The sequence below is a fragment of the Pinus tabuliformis genome, chromosome 8 (assembly GCF_031772625.1).
Source record: "Pinus tabuliformis cultivar Carrire ecotype Pingquan chromosome 8, CPIR1, whole genome shotgun sequence".
Taxonomy (NCBI): domain Eukaryota; kingdom Viridiplantae; phylum Streptophyta; class Pinopsida; order Pinales; family Pinaceae; genus Pinus; species Pinus tabuliformis.
In genome coordinates, this window is record NC_142294.1 from 161,610,242 (window position 1) to 161,629,459 (window position 19,218).

At 34.1% G+C, this 19,218-nt stretch overlaps 1 protein-coding gene across 1 annotated transcript; it reads right to left on the reverse strand.

The window, feature by feature from the left end:
* Window positions 1–12,728: 12,728 nt before the first annotated feature.
* On the reverse strand, window positions 12,729–15,057 carry LOC149234642 (galactan beta-1,4-galactosyltransferase GALS1-like). The gene is made up of 2 exons (XM_089461212.1): window positions 13,591–15,057; window positions 12,729–13,499 (listed from the first exon to the last, which is right to left on the reverse strand). The coding sequence occupies exons 1-2, from the start codon at window positions 14,799–14,801 to the stop codon at window positions 13,142–13,144; spliced, it is 1,569 nt and encodes a 522-aa protein (XP_089317338.1). The 5' UTR covers window positions 14,802–15,057; the 3' UTR covers window positions 12,729–13,141.
* Between the last annotated feature and the right edge of the window lie 4,161 nt (window positions 15,058–19,218).

Below are 19,218 nucleotides of genomic sequence, written 5' to 3' on the forward strand. Positions count from 1 at the left end.
TTAATTTGGAGTGTCCAAAGGCTTGATGGTGGTAAAAAACTAGATAATTTATACAAGAATTGAAAGAAAAAAGGTCGATTGTGGCCAAACTCCAAGTTAAAGAAACCTGGATAACGAGAATGACCAAATGTTGGATCAGAAATAAAGCTTGGATACCAAGTGTGATAATTAAACTTTGGTCACCAATTAAATGTCCAAAATATTTGGAATATAAAAATATCCATTAGGATTATATATATATATATAACAAGAATGACCAAATGTTGGATCAGAAATAAAGCTTTGATACTATGTGTGACAATTAAACTTGGCTTACCAATTAAATGTCCAAAATATTTGGAATATAAAGATATCCATTAAGATTATAAATATATATATATATATATATAGATTAGTGAAATGATATGATATGATTACAAATGAGGTCCCTTTACATATAGCTAAGTGAGAGCGCCCTTTCATTAAGAGTTTTTAGTTGGGACATGTCCTTTTATATGTCCCTTCATTGATTATAAGCTATATATATGTGTGTATGTGTGTGTTCATAACAAAACCTTGGGTGGTTGAGTGATCATTAGGGAGCCATGTGCATCCAAACTCTGAGGCTTGGAGGTCCACATGGCCACACATGGAGGGAATTTTAGGTTTGTTTTGCATGACTTATTGAGCAAGCAAACTTTCAAGGGAATTTGGAAACTAGATGTTGCACCAAAACCCCCCATTTCCATTTATTTATGAAAATGGGTCACTTTTGAGGGCTTGTGCCCCTTGATATTTGTACATGTGGTATGAAAGCCCATCAATTTATGTAATTTAAATTAGTTAATTGAAGGAGTGGGCCCTTTTTCCATTTGTAGGCTAGAATAGGAGCATTTATCCTAGGAAATTAATATTTTAATATAAAGGAACTTGAGCACATCCTCTATAAATAGAGGTGCACTTCCTTTCATTTTCTCATGGTTGGATTGGGGAAGAAAAATCTTAGCAAGTCTAAATTTTTGGCAATTTTATCTTCTTATAATTTGGCTATGGATGGAGGAGTTTAGTGACCTCATGAAGAGACCCTGTCGATGTGGATTTTACTATAATTTTCTTGGATGAATATTGGCAAAGATTGGGTGAATGCATGATAATCGAAGTGAAATTTCTTTGTCTTGGTTATGTTTATATATGATTGCAATTAAGTATTAATCAGGTGGGCATGGTATTTTATTTTCCTTATCCCTCTTAGACAAACCCTTCCTCCAAGACTTTGAAAAAGTGTAGGTGGGATGTTTCCCTTATCTCATCCTTAAATAGAAAAGTCTAGAGATAGTGAGTGGACTTACCCTAGCCTAGTGAACCTAAATATACTCTAATCATTTTCATATGTGTTGAGCATTGACCCCATATTCCAAAAAAATATATTGAGGAGTTAAGGCGTTGATCTTCTATCCTCTCATCACTTTATTTCCTTTCAAAATCCTTTTATACCATTTTGTTGGGTTTTAATCTTCATAATCATCTTATAATTTCTTAATTGTGTGTGTTTGGGGATATTCCCTTTGAACTTAAATCTTGAAATTATCTTCAAATCCATAAAACCCTAGTAATCATATATTAGGGGAAACCCTCCTTGAGTTGGAGGAGAGTTAATCAAAAGTGAGAAGAGGGTTGATGAGGTGGAAATGTCGCCCTCTTTAATTACACAGGGTCTTACAATTGATATTTTAGACTTTACCTCTAGAAATGTAACATTGTGCTATAAAAAATCCAACTGTATTCTCTAGGATGGGCATGTTTTGAGGGATGTTAGGGACTTATGCTTCAAGCTTTGAAAATATCTCTTTCAAATCAGGTTGTGGGTTGTTATTAAACTCATCCACCATGGTTATGGTTTTCAAACTTTACACCTATTATTGGAGTTGCAACATTCCATAAGACCCTAAGGAAAACTACTTTGATACAAAATGATATATAAACTATTGTGGACATTCCATTGGAATAGTTCATCACAGTAAATCTTATAAGTTTTTGCAATAAATTATGATCCAATGCTTTACTTAGGTTTTAGATTAAATGTAACTTGCTTAACAGATGAAAATATTGAAATCATTGGATTGAAAGGAAAGAAGTGAAGCAAATAAAGTACCATCCACACCATGAAGAGAAGATGTACAATGGGAAAACCTACTATAAGAAAAATTGAACTAGCAAGTGAGGCATATACTATGCTCTTTTCTTCCCAATTTTGAAATGAAAATATAAAGGAAGGGGCACTCACTATGAATTTTCCATGGATATTGTGGCCAAAATGGCTACTTCATGATCTTCTATTTACTTTGTTATCCTCCAGTATCCCACTCCCATATGCTATATTCAAAATGAATAGTACACCATACAATGAGAGTGGAATCTCTTATTATCCTAGTGGCCTAGTGTTTAACATGACTTGATATAAATTCAAGGATTTTATATGCTTGAAACCCTAATTAATGTTAGGGTTTTGAACCTCTAGAGTCTTCTTTAAAGTCCACACATGACTAACTCCATGTGTGAGTAAGGTGTACTACTAATATTAGTTTCATGGTGGTCAAAATTATAAGTTAGCTTGTGGGAAGCATAACTTCCCCATACATACTAACTCCATTTTTAAGTCATGTGTACTAATCTTAGTTTCATGGTGGTCAACATGATAAGTTAACTTGCACGAAGCATCACTCCCCATACATACTCTAGTTAAGAAGATCCTCACACTATTGGAAAATTCTCAGTGCATAGAACAATCTTTAGATATTGTAAACTATGTTTAAAAATATTAGACCTCCAATACAACCATTTAAGGTTTCAAACGAGGTTTGGAAATTTTTGAACCCTATATTATCAAATCATGACCTTCCTTTAAAATAGGCCAAATAAATCAATAAATCTATTTTTTCTACAACAAAAGCACTAAAATAAATAAACAATAATTAATATTTTTTACAAAAAATGGTTAAAATAATATCACAAACATTGATACAATATAAATAAAAAAATAAAAAATGCATTATACCATCTTTATGAAATGTCCCCAAACAAACGATTTAATACAAGTTATCAAACAAAACAATTTAGTAACAAATAAATAAGCATGGAAGAGTTGGCAAATTTGATTTTTTTGTGATTTTATCTCCTTATAGTTTGGCTTTGGATGAAGGAGTTGAGTGACCTCTTGGAGAGACCTTGTTCATATGGATTTTACTATTGTCTTGGAAGAATATTGGTGAAGATAGGGTGAATGCATCATAATCTAAATGTAATTTCTTTGTCTTAGTTATGTTTATAGGCAATTGCAATTAAGTATTCAGCAAGTGGGCATGGTATTTTATTTTCATTGTCCCTTTTAAACAAACCTCTCCTCCAAAGACTTTGGAAAAAGGGCAGGTGAGCAAATTCTTTTATCTCGTCCTTAAGGATTGAAAAGTATAGGGATAGTGAGCGGAGTTACCCTAACATAGTGAACCTAAATATACTCCAATCCTTTTCAAATGTGTTGATCATTGACCCCAAATGCCATAAAAATATATTGGCAAGCTAAGGCACTGATTTTCTATCCTTCCATCACTTTATTTCCTTTCAAAATCCTTTATACCATTTTGTTGGGTTCTACTCTTTAGAATCACCTTATAATTTCTTGATTGTGTGTGTTTGGGGATATTCCCTTTAAGCTCAAATCTTGAAATTACTTTCAAATCCCTAAAACCCTAGTAATCCTATCTTAGGAGAAACCCCGTGAGATGGAGGAGAGCTAGCCAAAAGTGAGAATAGGGTTTTTGAGGTGGAAATGGCCTCCTCTTTAATTACACAAGTCTTCCACTTTAGCTTTTGGAATTTACCTCTATAAATGTAGCATTGTGCTATAACAAAGCTAAACTTGTTCTCTATAATTACCATGAGGATGGGCATTTTGTGATGGATGTTAGTGAGTTATGCTTCAAGATTTGAGAATCTCCCTTTGAAATCATGTTTTGGGTTATTATTATACTCATCCACCATGGTTATGGTTTTAAAACTTTACACTTATTCCTGGATTTTGCAACATTCCGTAAGACCCCAAGGAAAACTACTTTGAAAAAAATTGTGGACATTCCATTGGAATAGTTTATCAAACTAAATATTATAAGTTAGTACAATATATTATGATGCAATGCTTTACTTAGGATTTAGATTAAATGTAACTTGATTGATGGATGAAAAAAATGAAATCATTGAAGTTAAGCAAATAACACACCATCCACATCATGAATAGAAGATGTACAATGGAAAAGCCTAATTTAGGAAAATTTGAACAAGCAAGTGAGGCCGCTCTGTGGTTTTTTTCTTAGTTTTGAAATGAAAATGCAAAGGAAGGTGTAGAAATTATGGTGTAGATTTGCCCCTGCTCATGAAATTTTAATCAAAATCACAAGACACAAACCTACTCTATTGCTCTGTAGAATTCAATTCACAATTTAGAACATCAATCACAAACATGAAATGAGAAATAACACACATCCACACAGTTTTTTTTCCAGGGGAAAGAAATATGTTAAAAACTCATTTTCCTGCTTGAATTAATCCTATGTATAGAGATGTATTACAATTTCTTTTCTCAACTAAGCACAACTTGCAGGTAAATAACCTATCTCTCTTCTCACTGAGAAGCTCTAACCTAGACTTTGTCAATTTCTTCCTCTGCTTGAGCCCCTATTTCCTTGTGCAATTTTTGAGGAAATCGAACCTCTATTATTTAGGAATTTCTCCAAAATGGATTACGCAATTCCCAAGGTTGATCATTTGACTGCATGCAACACCTGTATACTCAAGACTAGTCTACAATTGGTGTTACACTACCTTGGAATCTCTACAACAACTGGGGAACTCAAATTCTTTGCATGCACTAGCTATTTTGCTCTGATTGATCAATTAACTAGATGATCATTGAGTTAGACTAAAGTCCCACTGCACAACTGACCTTCCACTAGTTCCTTCAACAGTTAGAACTAGTTTAATTGAAAACAACTTGAAATAACTAACCTTGATTGCTACAAATTAGAAATTACACATGCTTACCTAAACTCTAACTCCTCCAACTCAAATTTACTAAGTAAGTTGAGTGAAAAAAGCCATGTCGCACAAGTTAACTGCATCCAAGTTGTCCACTGATGTGGAAATTTGAATTTTCTCAATTTAATCAAGGAAAAATCGAATTGAGAACTTCTTGCTGCATTTTTCAATAGAAGGGGCAATCACTATAGAGTTTCCATGGATATTTTGGCTAACATGGCTACTTCATGATCTTCTATTTACTTTATTCCCCTTTAATATCCCACTCCTATATGCTATAGTCAAAATGAACAATACACCATACAATAAGAGTGGAATCTCTTCTTATCCTATGTTGAAAATGGCAACAAGAAAATCCTGATTTATTTTTTCCCTTGAACTAAATTAGGAGAAAAATGTAATTCCACATCACAAGACAAGGAGAATGAGTTAACTAAGTTAATTTCACTTAGTTGGCTCAGTTAATTCAAGTTGAGGGCCTAAATTGAGTCATGTAAAGTGTCTCCTAAATTTTAGGAGCCTAGGTTGAGTTTAATTTGAGTTGTAATAGTTTAATTCAATTAAACTGAGTTAATGTCAGTTAAACTAGTTCCAAATGTTGGAGGAACTAGTAGGAGGTCGAGCAGTGGGGTACAACTTCATGTTTTCAACCAGTTAACTGATAAATCAACCATAGTTAACTCATGCATGCATGAAATTCGAGTTACCTAATTGAGATTGGAGTTCAAGGGAAGTGTACTATTAGTTGTATAAGTTTTTCGAGTTGTACAGGTGGTGCATTTAGTTTGAGAAGGGCCTATATAGATTGCACAATTTGGGATGGGGATTTACCTATTTAATAGGGGGCTAATTCCTCGAGAAACAACACAAGGAAATAATAGCTTGGCAAGCAACATTATTGGCTAAGTATTGGTCAGAGTTAGCTTGTGAGGCAGTAAGATAGATTGTACTAGTGTAGAGCTTTCTTAGGCCTGAGAAAGCATTGAAAATCTTCTCTATTTTTCTGATCTACTGCAATATACAGATAGGAAGGGGTTTTGAGCAACAATCTTTCCCCTTAAATAAATCTCTGAGCATATGTGACTGAATCTTGTCTCATGTTTTGTGATTTCTCGATCGATTAATTGTTTCCGCTGATGAGTAGAGTAGATTCAAGTCTTTTGTTTTAGAATATTACATAATAAGTTTGAATCTACAAGGAATTTCTACATGGTATTGAAGTAGGAATCACAATAGAAGAGAAGAATTCGAGTTTGTCTTTGCAGGTAAACCAAATTTGGAGGATCATTCTTAAGAGCCAACAAGATGTCATTCTATGGATTGAGACTTGAGTATGCCCTTGAGGGTAGCTCGAATTATATTTCTTGGAAGGAAAAGATGGAGGCATTATTGGAAGAAAATGAGCTAAAGGAATTCAAAGACAATGATATTCCTAAGCCTCCAATAATTGGTGCTCAAGATCTGGAAGAGTGGAAGAAATGTGTGGCAAGGAGGATCATACTAGAAGGAGTTCAAGATCATATTGTCTCGAATATCCACGGGAATGATACCCCATATGTAATGTGGCAAGCCTTGATAGACTTATTTCAAAACAACAGTAACCACATGAAGCTAGCACTGAAGGACAAGCTTCAGAAAATCAAGATGGAGAAGGGAAACACAATACCACAATACCTGAGCAGGTTCACCCAATGTCGGGATGAACTTGGGAGTGTTGGTATTATAGTTGTTGAAGATGATCCCGTAAGCCTAACACTTCTAGACCTTCCCAAGAGCCTTCACAACTACTAGGATTCGGTAAATGGGAGCGAGAAGCTACCAAATTGGGAGCGATTGTGGTCCGACTTGGTGCAAGAAGAGATAAGGTGGAACACCAGAGACAAAACCTCATCTAAGAATGATGATGAGGAAATTGATGCCTTGGTTGGAAAGGCAAAGAAAGGGAAAGGGAAGAAATCCCAATCTAAAGGGGATTCTAGTCATGGCAGCAAGAAGAAATACTTGTTGAAGATTAAATGTTTTCACTCTCATTAGTTGGGATGCTATGCCATGAAGTGTCCACACAAGAAGGATGGAAAGAAGCCCTCAGGAGGAGTGACATGTGAAGCTCTAATTTCACAATTCGAGTTGGATTTCACACTCATTGCATGCATGGTGAAATCGGTGATGGGTAGTGTGTGTTATCTAGATAGTGGAGCCTCATTCCATATGATGGGAAACAAAGAAATTTGTAATGACTTGGAGGAGAAGGACCTCCATATGCACATTGAGATGGGAGATGATGGAAGGTATAACATGACCGATATCGGTATAATGACTTTTCAGAGGGAGTTTGGTTCTCCTCTCACATTAAAAGATGTCATGTATGTTCTGGGTCTGAAGAAGAATTTAGTTTCAGTTTCTATGTTGGAAGATCGTGGATACAATGTGATATTTAGAAAAGGAAAGGATTTCCTTAGACATATCGCCACGAGACAAGTGAAGAAGATTGGGATTCGGGTGAAGAACCTCTACAAATTAGATGTAGAATATTGTGTTGCCTTGAGCACGAGAGCACAAAAGGTGCAAAGCTGAGACATCAGTGAATTATGGCAGAGAAGACTTGGCCATTTTCACCATGGATCCTTGAATATCATGCAACATTTTTCTACAGGACTTCCCAAGGGTGCACTAGAGCAGCAAGATACATGCAAAGGGTGTACACTGGGGAAGTACACCAAAGCCACCTTTCATGATAAGGACAGTAGAGTGAAAGCAATGCTTGAAAGGTTTCACTCAGATGTGTGTGGACCTTTCTCGATAGCCTCCATGGCCAAGCACAAGTATTATGTTATATTTGTAGATAATTTCTCACATAAGTGCCAAATTTTCTTCATGCAAAAGAAAGACCAGCAATTCTCCAAAAATTGTGAATTTAAAACACTTATTGAGAAATAAATTGGCAAGAAAGTGAAGGCTCTTAGGAGTGATAATGGTGGTGAATATGTGTTGAATGAGTTCAATAACTTCTATGCATCAGAAGGAATTCGACGGGAGTTAATAATACCCCATAACCCACAGCAGAATTAGGTGGCTAAGAGGAAGAACATAAGTATTGTGTGAGTTGAACATGCAATGTTATAGGATCAGGGCCTATCGTTGCACTTGTGGGCTGAATCATGCAACACAGTTGTATATGTGGAGAAAAGGAGTCCTCATCAGATTCTCAGGATGAGTACACCAGAAGGATCTTTTTCAGGGAAGAAATTAGATGTGTCACACTTCAGGATCTTTGGTTCATCAATTTACTGTCATGTTACTAAGGATGCAAGGAAAAATCTAGAGTCGATAGCTGAGTTGGGCATAGTTGTGGGGTACAATGATACACCTCACAACTATCAGGTGTACCTTCCATCTCATAGGATGAAAATTGTTCGTAGAGATGTGAAGTTTGATGAAGAGAGGCCATGAGATGTTCCCTTGAGGGGGAGCTTCAATTACATGCAGATGAGGAGTTTTTGGCTCCAAAGGAAGAACCTCAGGATGATGTGGAGCAACCACAAACAAATGAGTAGAGAGTGGAAGCACCCACTTATGCAGAGACATCTAGAGATGGAAGGAAGCACACTAAGGAAGCTGACAAATTGTTTCATGATGCTAGAGAAAATGTGGGAGCACCCACACCACAACACAGGTAGAGGAGGTCACCAGATTGGTACACTGGGTACATGGCTCTGATGAGTGAGCTAGTTGAGACAGAACCATCCTCATTCGAGGAATCAATGAAAAATCCAGTATGGGTTGATGCCATGGTAGAGGAATATGATTCCATAGTCAGAAACAATGTTTGGGAAGTTGTCCCAAGACTAGAGAACAAGTCAGTGGTAGGTTCCAGGTGGATCTACAAGGTGAAGCAAGTAGCAAATGGAAGCATTGAGAAACACAAGGATGGATTTGTGGCCAAGGGGTTCTCTCAGGTGGAGGGAATTGATTACAAAGAGACCTTTGCTCCAGTAGCAAGATACTCTTCTATTAGATCAATCTAGCACTTGCAGTGCAGATGGGATCAAAAATACATCAGATGGATGTGAAGACAATATTCCTCATTGGAGTGATTGAGGAAGAGGTGTACATTGAGAAGCCAAAAGGATTTGAGACCTTCGACAGAGAGTCGCATGTGTGCAGACTCAAGCGAGCGTTGTATGGATTGAAACAAGCACCACGTGCTTGGTACACTAGGATCAACAACTATTTCACTAGGTTGGGCTTCACCAAAAGTAAAGCAGATGCAAACCTTTACCATATTATGGTTGAAGGTAAATTATTGATTATAGTATGTATTTTGATGATTTAATTCTAACAGGTGATGAGAAGCTGGTCAAATCTTACAAAGAGGATCTTGCAAGAGAATTTTAGATGAAGGACTTGGGGCTCATGCATTATTTCCTCAGTATGGAAGTATGACAAGGAGATGGGGAACTGTTTGTCTCTCAAGGAAAGTATTCCAATGAGATATTGAAGAAGTTCCACATGGAGAGAAGAAAACCCATGGAGACACCTCTAGCAGGGAATCGAAGGAAGGAAGATGCTACTTCAAACGAAGTAGTGGAGGCTACTATCTATAGGCAGCTTGTGGGTTCACTTATGTATTTGGTGAACACATGACCAAACATGTGTTATGCAGTTAACTAGCTTAGTCAAGTAATGGTTGTCAAGTCAACCAAACTGTATTGGAAGGAAGCCAAACATGTGTTGAGATACCTCAGAGGCACCACTCAGTTTGGTCTTTGGTACAAGTGGATAGAGAGAGTGAAGCTGCAAGGCTTCACAGATGCAGATTAAGAAGGTAGTTCATCAGATAGGAAAAGCACATCAAGAAGCATCTTCAGTATTGGGTCAGCAACAATTTATTGGTACAACATGAATCAAAGATCAGTTGCACTCAGTTCAACAGAATCAGAGTACATGGGTGCTAGTCAAGAATCTTGTGAAGCTATCTGGATGAGGAAGATTCTTGTTGGGTTATTTGGTCAGATGATGGATCCTGCATTGATTTATTATGACAACTAGAGTTGTATCAAACTATATGATAATCCAGTTTTTCATGATCAATCCAAGCATATCAACATTCAGTATCACAATCTACAAGATTGTGTGCAGAGGAGAATCATGTTGTCGGAGTACATTCCTACAAAGGAACAAGATGTAGATATTTTGACAAAGGCATTGTCAAAATGAAAATTCGAGTTCCATAGAGGCAGGATCAGGGTAGCATATAATTCCTTTTTGTTGAGAGGGAGTGTTGAAAATGGAAACAAGAGAATCCTAATTTAATTTTTGCCTTGAATTAAATTAGGAGAAAATTGTAATTCCACATCACAAGACAATGAGAATGAGTTAACTAAGTTAATTTCACTTGGTTGAGTTAATTCGAGTTGAGGGCCTAACTTGAGTCATGTAGAGTGTCTCCTAAATTTTAGGAAACTAGGTTGAGTTTAACTTGAGTTGTAATAATTTAATTCAATTAAACTAGTTCCAACTATTGGAGGAACTAGTCAGAGGTCTAGCAGTGGGGTGCAACTTCATGTGTTCAACCAATTAACTGATAAATTAGCCATAATTGACTCATCCATGCATGAAATTCGAGTTACCCAGTTGAGATTGGAGTTCAAGGGAAGTGTACTATTAGTTGTATATTTTTTCTGAGTTGTACAAGTTGTGCATGGAGTCAAAGAAGGGCATATAGAGATTGCACAATTTAGGATGGGGATTTCCCTAATTAATAGGTGGTTAATTCCTTGAAAAACAACGCAAGGAAATAGGAGCTTGACATGCAACAGAATTGGCTAAGTATTGGCTAGAGTCAGCTTGTGAGGCAGTGAGATAGATTGTACTAGTGCAGAGGTTGCTTAGGCTTGAGCAAGCATTGTAAATCTTCTCTATTTTTCTGATATAATGCAATATACAGATAGGAAGGGGTTTTGAGCAGCAAACTTTCCCCTTAGATAAATCTCTGAGCATATGTGATTGAATCTTGTCTCATGTTTTGTGATTTCTTGATCGATTAATTGTTTCCGTTGATGAGTATAGTAGATTCAAGTCTTTTCTTTTAGCATATTACTTAAGAAGATTGAATCTACAAGGAATTTCTACATCCTAGTAGCCTAGTGTTTAACATGGCTTAATAGAAATTTAGGGCTTTTGTATGCTTGAAATCCCAATTAATGTTAAGATTCTAGACCGTCTAGAGTCTTCTTGAAAATCCACGCATGACTAACTCCATGTGTGAGTAATGTGTACTAATCTTAGTGTCATGGTGGTCAAAATGATAAGTTAGTAATGTGTACTAATCTTAGTGTCATGGCGGTCAAAATGATAAGTTAACTTGTGGGAAGCATAACTTCCCCATACATAATAAATCCATGTGTAAGTAATGTGTATTAATCTTATTTTAATGGTGGTCCACATGATAAAGTAAATTGCGAGAAACATAAATTCCTCATACATACTCTAGTTGAGAATATCCTCACATTATTGGAAAATTCGCAATGTATAGAACAATGTTTAGATATTCTAAACCGTGTTTACAAATCTTGAACACCCAAAACAACCATTTAAAATTTTAAGTGAGATTTAAATTTTTTTGAAACTTATATCACCAAAACATGACCTACCTTAAAATAGAGTAGATAAATTAATAACTCCAATTTTTTTACCCAAAAATATTAACATAAATACATAATAATTAATATTAAAAAAATAGTTAAACTAATATTACAAACATTGATGCAATATAAATAACTAAATAAATAATACACTGTGCCATTTTCATGAAATGTTCCCAAAACAAACCATTAATAAAGGTTATCGAACAAAACAATTTATTTACAATTTAGTAACAAATAAATATGGAAGAGAATGGTTAAAATCATGAGATGGAGATAAGATATGAGGGAAATATATTTAAATTATTGTACTTTTTCTTTGCTCATGTTTTTAGCTTTTTAATTTTTAATTTAATTTTAAAATAAATTTAAAATGTAGAGGTTTTAAATTTGTTCGTTTTCAAATTTGTTCAGAAAATAATGATAGAAATTTGAGTACGATTTTGCGAAAATCAGGTGGAAATTTTTGGAAATCCAGGTTAGAACTATCAAACTCCAAGATTTTAGATGCCACAGGAGTTTTTGATAATGCTAAATTCATTTCCTAGAGAAAATCATCATATATTATATTAAGAAAATATAATGAGCTGTTACATAAAAGGCCATAACATTCCAGCCGGCTGATCCTCGGAAAAAATTCATTTCCACCATAAAAAACAATATTCAAGCACTCCTGCTATTAGATTTTTTTGAAAAATAAATGATCAGATTCCTACCACTTAGTCATTAAGACAAATTTAATGCCATAAACAACACCAATCTAAAAAATCATAAAAACTCAAATTAAATTTATCTTAATATATAAAATTAAACTAATTAAATTACAAATTAATTAATAATAAATTGGAATGTCCTTTTAATAATACTCACCAAGAAATGATATTTTTAAACACCTAAAAATATCATGACGCTGTGAACAATCCACAAAAAGCATCCAAAGTCAGAGTGAGTATCTTGTGGTGTAAGCATGGTACAAAGTAAGGTGAGGATTCAAATTAGAGGAGCGACAAAGCCCACTGAAAATGAAAATGCAATACATAATAAAAGAATACAGTACAATCAATCATTGACACAGGGCAGGGCAGGGCAGGTTGGGCAGGCCGAATCCCACTGTAAAAGAAAGGTGGAAAAAGCCACCCTGCTCAGGGTTGTGTATGTTTACAGTTAGCCTGTGCATGTTCAGGGTTAGATTTAAGTAAATAGATTATCTAAGTGATAGGTACATATTGTCACCCAACAAACTAGATAACTCTATCCTTAAAACAAACATAGGGATTTACCACACCTAGATGCAACCTCAAGGCTAAAGTAAGATTATTGAATACTGAGCTCAGAACTTATTGATCGAATTGAAGCTCTTGCAATCATTTTTTTTTGTCCTTCATAAGGTACCTATAAATTTCTTTTAATGTTTTGCATAATTTTCCTGCTTACTCTGCAATGGATGCAAGCTCTGATCCTATCATATCTCTCTCAAACTTCTTAATGGATCGAGCAAGCGCTTTTATTGTACCATCGTATACATATGGAGTGCCTCCCACCCAAGTCACGTTCATTCTCATCGATGGCTTCACAAATTCCCAGCACGGTTCCCCTTTGCTGGTGATTGTGTTGTGATAATGGTAATATCGTATCTTACCCTCTGTCTTGTGCTGAGTTTTCCCCATCACATTTTCAGACATATGAACTCCAGTTGCAAACACATTTCTCGCCTGCACTGCATACTTGCGGTCCCTTCTTATCCCTCTCTTCACATCCCTGAACACCAACTGCTCAAATCCCCATTCCCTGCACAACAGAATTATCGCATTGAATTTCAAATCCAAAAACCATAATCGAATCTTTACTTCTAATTAATTGAAACTATAATGGGTCTTACCTGGAATAAGTACTGTTGGCCGAGCTGCTGTGCAGTTTATTCTGCAAGCAAAGCTTATTGGACATGGAATATTGCTCAATAGTGAACTGAGTATAACCAGAGAGCTCCTTCAAAACATATTTCAGTGTTTTCCTACGGGGAATATACAAATACTCATCTACATCGAAGAAGAAAGTCCAATTCGCCATGAATTTGTACCTGTGCAAACAATCGTTCACAATAAGGAACTGATTATGGTAATACCCATCATATTGTTCCTGCTCTGTTACATCCTGCAATGTCACTCGACCTGCCCTAATCCATGGCTCCAACACCTTTCTAACCTGGGGATGCACTCCACCTGCATCGTGAAAAACAAAATGCGACCTAGGCCCAAATAATTTGGCATGATAAGCCATCCACTCCCTCATTCTCTGAGCACTCAGGTCACCATACAGGGAGGAACCACAGTAGAGATAATCATAGGGAGGAGCCTGGCTATAAACAGAGCCATTGTAGCTACCTTTTTCTTCCTCGAAAGCAACGATCCTCTCTGGTTTTCCAAACTCGTCGCCATGGATTGCATGAAGAATGAGCTCTCCACCATTGCCATCGGTGCCCACGCTCTGAGAAAACGTGCAATTGACAACCACGACTGTGTAAACTCGGCCATAGCCCCAATCTGGGAGCATTTTGTAGGCCTTGCCCTTTATTAATCTTCCAGAAGACGAATTCTTGGGGATCCATTCACATTCAAATTGTGGCTTTCCATAAACATGGAGAGGCTTGGAAGCAAGCCCAACTACAGCAAACGTGGCTGGACCTCCTCTGTAAGCGCCCATTTGGATAAACAAGTATGCAGCACTCCCATAAGGCCGAAACACCCTCTTGTTCGGATCTTCTTTCACATGAATTAACTCAGTGATTCTGCTGGTGCTGTTCATGACAATACTAGTATTATGCATTTTACTTGTCATGATCATATCCTTCAGCTCTGTTGTTCTCATTTCGACACTGTATGCACCAGGGTTCGAATCTCCCTGGAGAAATGCTTGTGCCAGAGATTTATAGGAGGAGAAATCCTGTCTTCCAAATAGAAAATATTGGCCTGCTATAAGCAAAAAACCCATAATTATAATCGTCTTCATGAAAACTTTAGCTCCCTTGCAGATTGAAATAAATCCAGGGCCTGGATATTCCTTCTCTGTCCCTTTCTGTTTCCCCATTGCCATCGCATAATCCAACACAGGGCACCCCTAAAATCTAGAATTCTCTGTCACATCTAAGCCCAGAAGAAGACGATTAAATTAAACAGGCAAGGCCTTTCTGAGCGGGAGCCGGCAGTCTGAGATACCAATTATCTCTGGAAAATGAAGGCAGAAAGACGCGCAGGAAAGTATATAGAGTAAGGCCCACTAGTCGAACCTGTTATTTTATTCGCATTAAATTCTTTCTCCTCTCTGGTCCAGATCCCTGGACCTATCGAGATTTGATATTGTAACCTACACAAGTGGTTGGTAAATTAACCTAATATTTCTTTTTTGTACCATCCGTTTTGTTTGAAATATATTTTTAGAAAATATGTTTAAATAATGTAAACTTTTATTTTTATCGAAATTTATTTAATAAAATTTTAATAATTATTATTTTAAAAAATAAAATAAAATTTTAATAATAATTATTTTAAAAAATAAAATAAAATATCTAAACTTGTTAGTGTTAAAATATTAAAAATAAATAAAATTAAAAATCTTAAAAATTAAAGTGTCAGATAGTTATAAACTAAGAAAAGTTTTTGGATATAAGAAATGTTACGTGGTCCCGTTTTGAACCAATAAGGTAGTTCATTGTCAGTGATCACACTTTTGGTTCAAAAGGCATTGGCCAAAAATTCCTCTGATGTGATTTTTAGCGAAAAACTTTTCTTAATTCATGATGGATCAGAAGCCGTGAATTTAGAATTTATGGTTATATTAGTAGTTTGATAGTTTTAAAGAGAATTATCTTTAGTGAACTTTTTAGACTTTCCGGTGATGGAATCCGGCAGAAAAATTTGATGTGAAATCTTGATTTGTGTTTTTTAAATTGGTTTTTTGATTGTATATATGGATTCAACACCCTGAAAATCTCCTAGGACACTTAGATTGTGGAGCTGTTACCTATCAAGTTTGTGATTTCAATAAATTCCTGCCAGATTTTAAAGAAATTAGACCAAAAAAACCCACTAAAAAACTTTCCAAAAAATCTCACTAAAAACAACTCGGTTTTAAAAATTCTTTGATACTCTTATTAATTATTGTTGATCACAAATCAAACTCTCTTCAATTCTCTGAAGCTTATTTTGGTCTTGAAAATAATTGTAAAACGGCAAACCTCGTAGTGTGGGATAAAAAGAAGTTCCTCTTTGAAACTTTAGTCACTCCTGTTATTTTATATGGATGTGAAGTTTGGAGTTGCAGCATCTCTAGAGAATCCTAGAGAAAGATTGAACAAATCCATAAGCATTTTATAATGAATAACCTGAAAATTAAAAGCAATACACCCTATCCTATTCTCCTTATAGAAGTGGGTATTTCCCCTATCGAGAGCCTAGCTATGATTAGGCTTCTGTTGTACAAGTACAAACTCAATAACATAGAAGATCATAGACTCCCTAAGCTAGCTTTAAATTCCAGCCAAAACCACCTAAGGCTCAAACGAGGGTGGTATAAAGACACGAGGGCCTGGTTAAACTATTGGGAGATCAACGAGAATGATGCATTGCAAAACATTAATAACATTAAAAATATTGTTACTTCTAAGTTCAAAGAAAAAAAGTGGTGTGAGAAAAATCTAGGGGCTAAAAGAAAATTAAGTTATTATAAGAAGGTCATCAACCCCACCCTAGAAGATCAAAAGTATCTCTCTATTTTAACTAGCTCAAAGAAGAAAATTAATATAGCAAAGATTAGAACGAACTCTCATGAGCTCCATAGTGAAACAGGTCGTTGGGCAATTCCTAAAACACCATGGATGGAAAGGATCTGCCATCTCTGTGAGAATAGGGACATCGAGGATGAAAACCACTTCCTCTTAGAGTGCCCTGTGTACAACTACATTAGATCTCAGTTTCATAATCTTTGTCGCAACACTGACCTTCCTAGCCTTTTACGATGTCAAAATTATAGTGAGCTCGGGAGGCTTCTCTCCAAGCTCTTTGAGCATAGGAATAAAATCTTAAATCAAACAAAATAATTTGTTTCTTTAGGTCCGATAAACCAAAGTTTGGTCTCAATGGATGTTAACCACCCTCATCATCATCATATATATAAATAATTTAACAATTTGATAAACACATAACAATAATCAAGTAACTTGCCATTTGTAAACATATATTAGGTTTACATCATTATCATTTGAAACAATCTCCATAATCATAATTTTCCTTATAATAAATACTTATAGAAAACATATCGAGCCTATACGCTCTTAATAAAATAAAATATATAAAATCTTGGATGTTCTAATACGTCATTTAAATCATAATATTTATCTTTATAATTCATATGCCAACTCACGAATGTTTTACTGCTGTTACTGCGACATTTTTTAAAAATAAAACAAAAATAAATAACGTGGAATACAACTTAAAACATAGGTAAAGAAGACTGAATTTCTGTTGTTTTTTCACAGTAAAACTTATAAAAATAATATATTAATGTTGATGATGAAGTTAAGTCTTTTCTTATTATCTAAATAAAGTTAATAATGAAAATATATGTTCTATTTTTTTATTAAAGTCAAAAATAATATATTAATGTTGATAATAAAGTTAAGTTTTTTTTATTATCTAAATAAATTTAATAATGAAAATATATATTTTATTTCTTTATTAAAGTTACATGTTTTAGATGGCTGAAAAATATATATTTAAAAGGAGTTTGTTTTAGTGTAATTTTTTGGAAGCTTGTTTGGTGGATTTTTACGGTCTAATTTCTCTAAAATCTCGCATGAATTCATTGAAATCACAAATTTGATAGGTAAATCTGGCACAATAGAAGTGCCCTAGGGGTTTTTCAGGGCGGTGAATGTATATATAAAATAAAAAAATTAGTTTAAATAACAGAAATTATGATTTCACCACAAATTTTGATGATGGATTCCCGCACAGGAAACTCCAAATAATCGCACTAAAAACAACTCCTATTCAAAATAAAGTTAAGAAAAAAAATTGAAAATATATATTTTATTTATTTATTTAAAGTTACATGTCTTTCGCCAGAGAAAAATATATATTCAAAATAGAGTTAAGAAGAAAAATATGTTTTTGCTTGCTTGTTTGTATATTTATATATGAAAATAAATATATTTAATATTAAAAAAATATTTATATATTTTTAGATAGAGAATAAAATATCAAAGTTAATAATAAAATTAAGAATATTTTAAATAAATAATAATATCTTAGTATTAATAATAAAATTAATATCTATCTATCTATCTATATGTATATATATATAAGTTTGATAAAGATTTTTTGATTTTCGAGACATGTCTATTATTCATCCAGCCACAAAGATAATATTACAAGATTTGAAGGATTCAATAAAACTTCATCCCGCAACAAACTAAAATATATATATATTTAATTTAAATAAAATTAACAATTAAAAATATATATTTTTGTTTTCAAAATTATATATTTACTTTTTATATATATATATATATATATATAACAGTACTATAAAAATTCTCACTGTTGGTTTGACACCTGAGTTGATAGGTTTTACCACCTTCGGAAAAAAAAACAGTACTATAAAAATTAAAAATTAAATTAATAATATTTTTCTACCCTTAAAAAAGAAGTTAGAATTCATTTTCTTGTATAATAATGATTTTATGTTTTTTTCTCAACATAATTGAGAAAGCATGCTCTTTGAATGGGTCTTGTACCATGTCCTCCAACCATGTCGTTTAGAAGTGTCAAATAGATAGTTTTGAAATTTGAATCTCACCAAAGAGATTCTATCCGCTTTACTCTTTTTAGATATCTTTTGTAATTATCAACTTAAATGTTCCTTTAATAAAAGATGGTATGGGAAGCGAACTTAAGTCCTTTGCTATTTGAATTTAGTGTAAGTTAATTCTTTTTCAAATTGTTACATATATATCTCGTAATAATTTTTGGTTAAATAACATAGTTTATATAGCAAGTATTAGTGTATTTGAAATTATTTATCAATTACTATTTAGAGTTTTTATATAGTTATTAGTAATTACTAGCACAATTATATTAATAAATATAGTTAATATATGTGAATAAGAATATATCAACCACATTTATAGACATATTATTAAATATAGTTGATATACGCCTATAGGCATCAATGATATGGATTTAATATTACTGTAAATATTGACATTAATAAATATATAACTATAATTGACATTAACAAATATATTCTTATAATAATATATTTTATTTTTGTAAGCTTGGTGGGAATACATTTTCATCATGTCCAATATATCACCCCAATCGAGGCAAGGAATTGAACCGGTGACTTCACATCAAGGAATGTCTTAACAAAGCACCCAATCACCATCTATCCAAATCCAAAACCCTCTAGACAATTATAATAATAATTATATTATAAAATATTATTATCATTA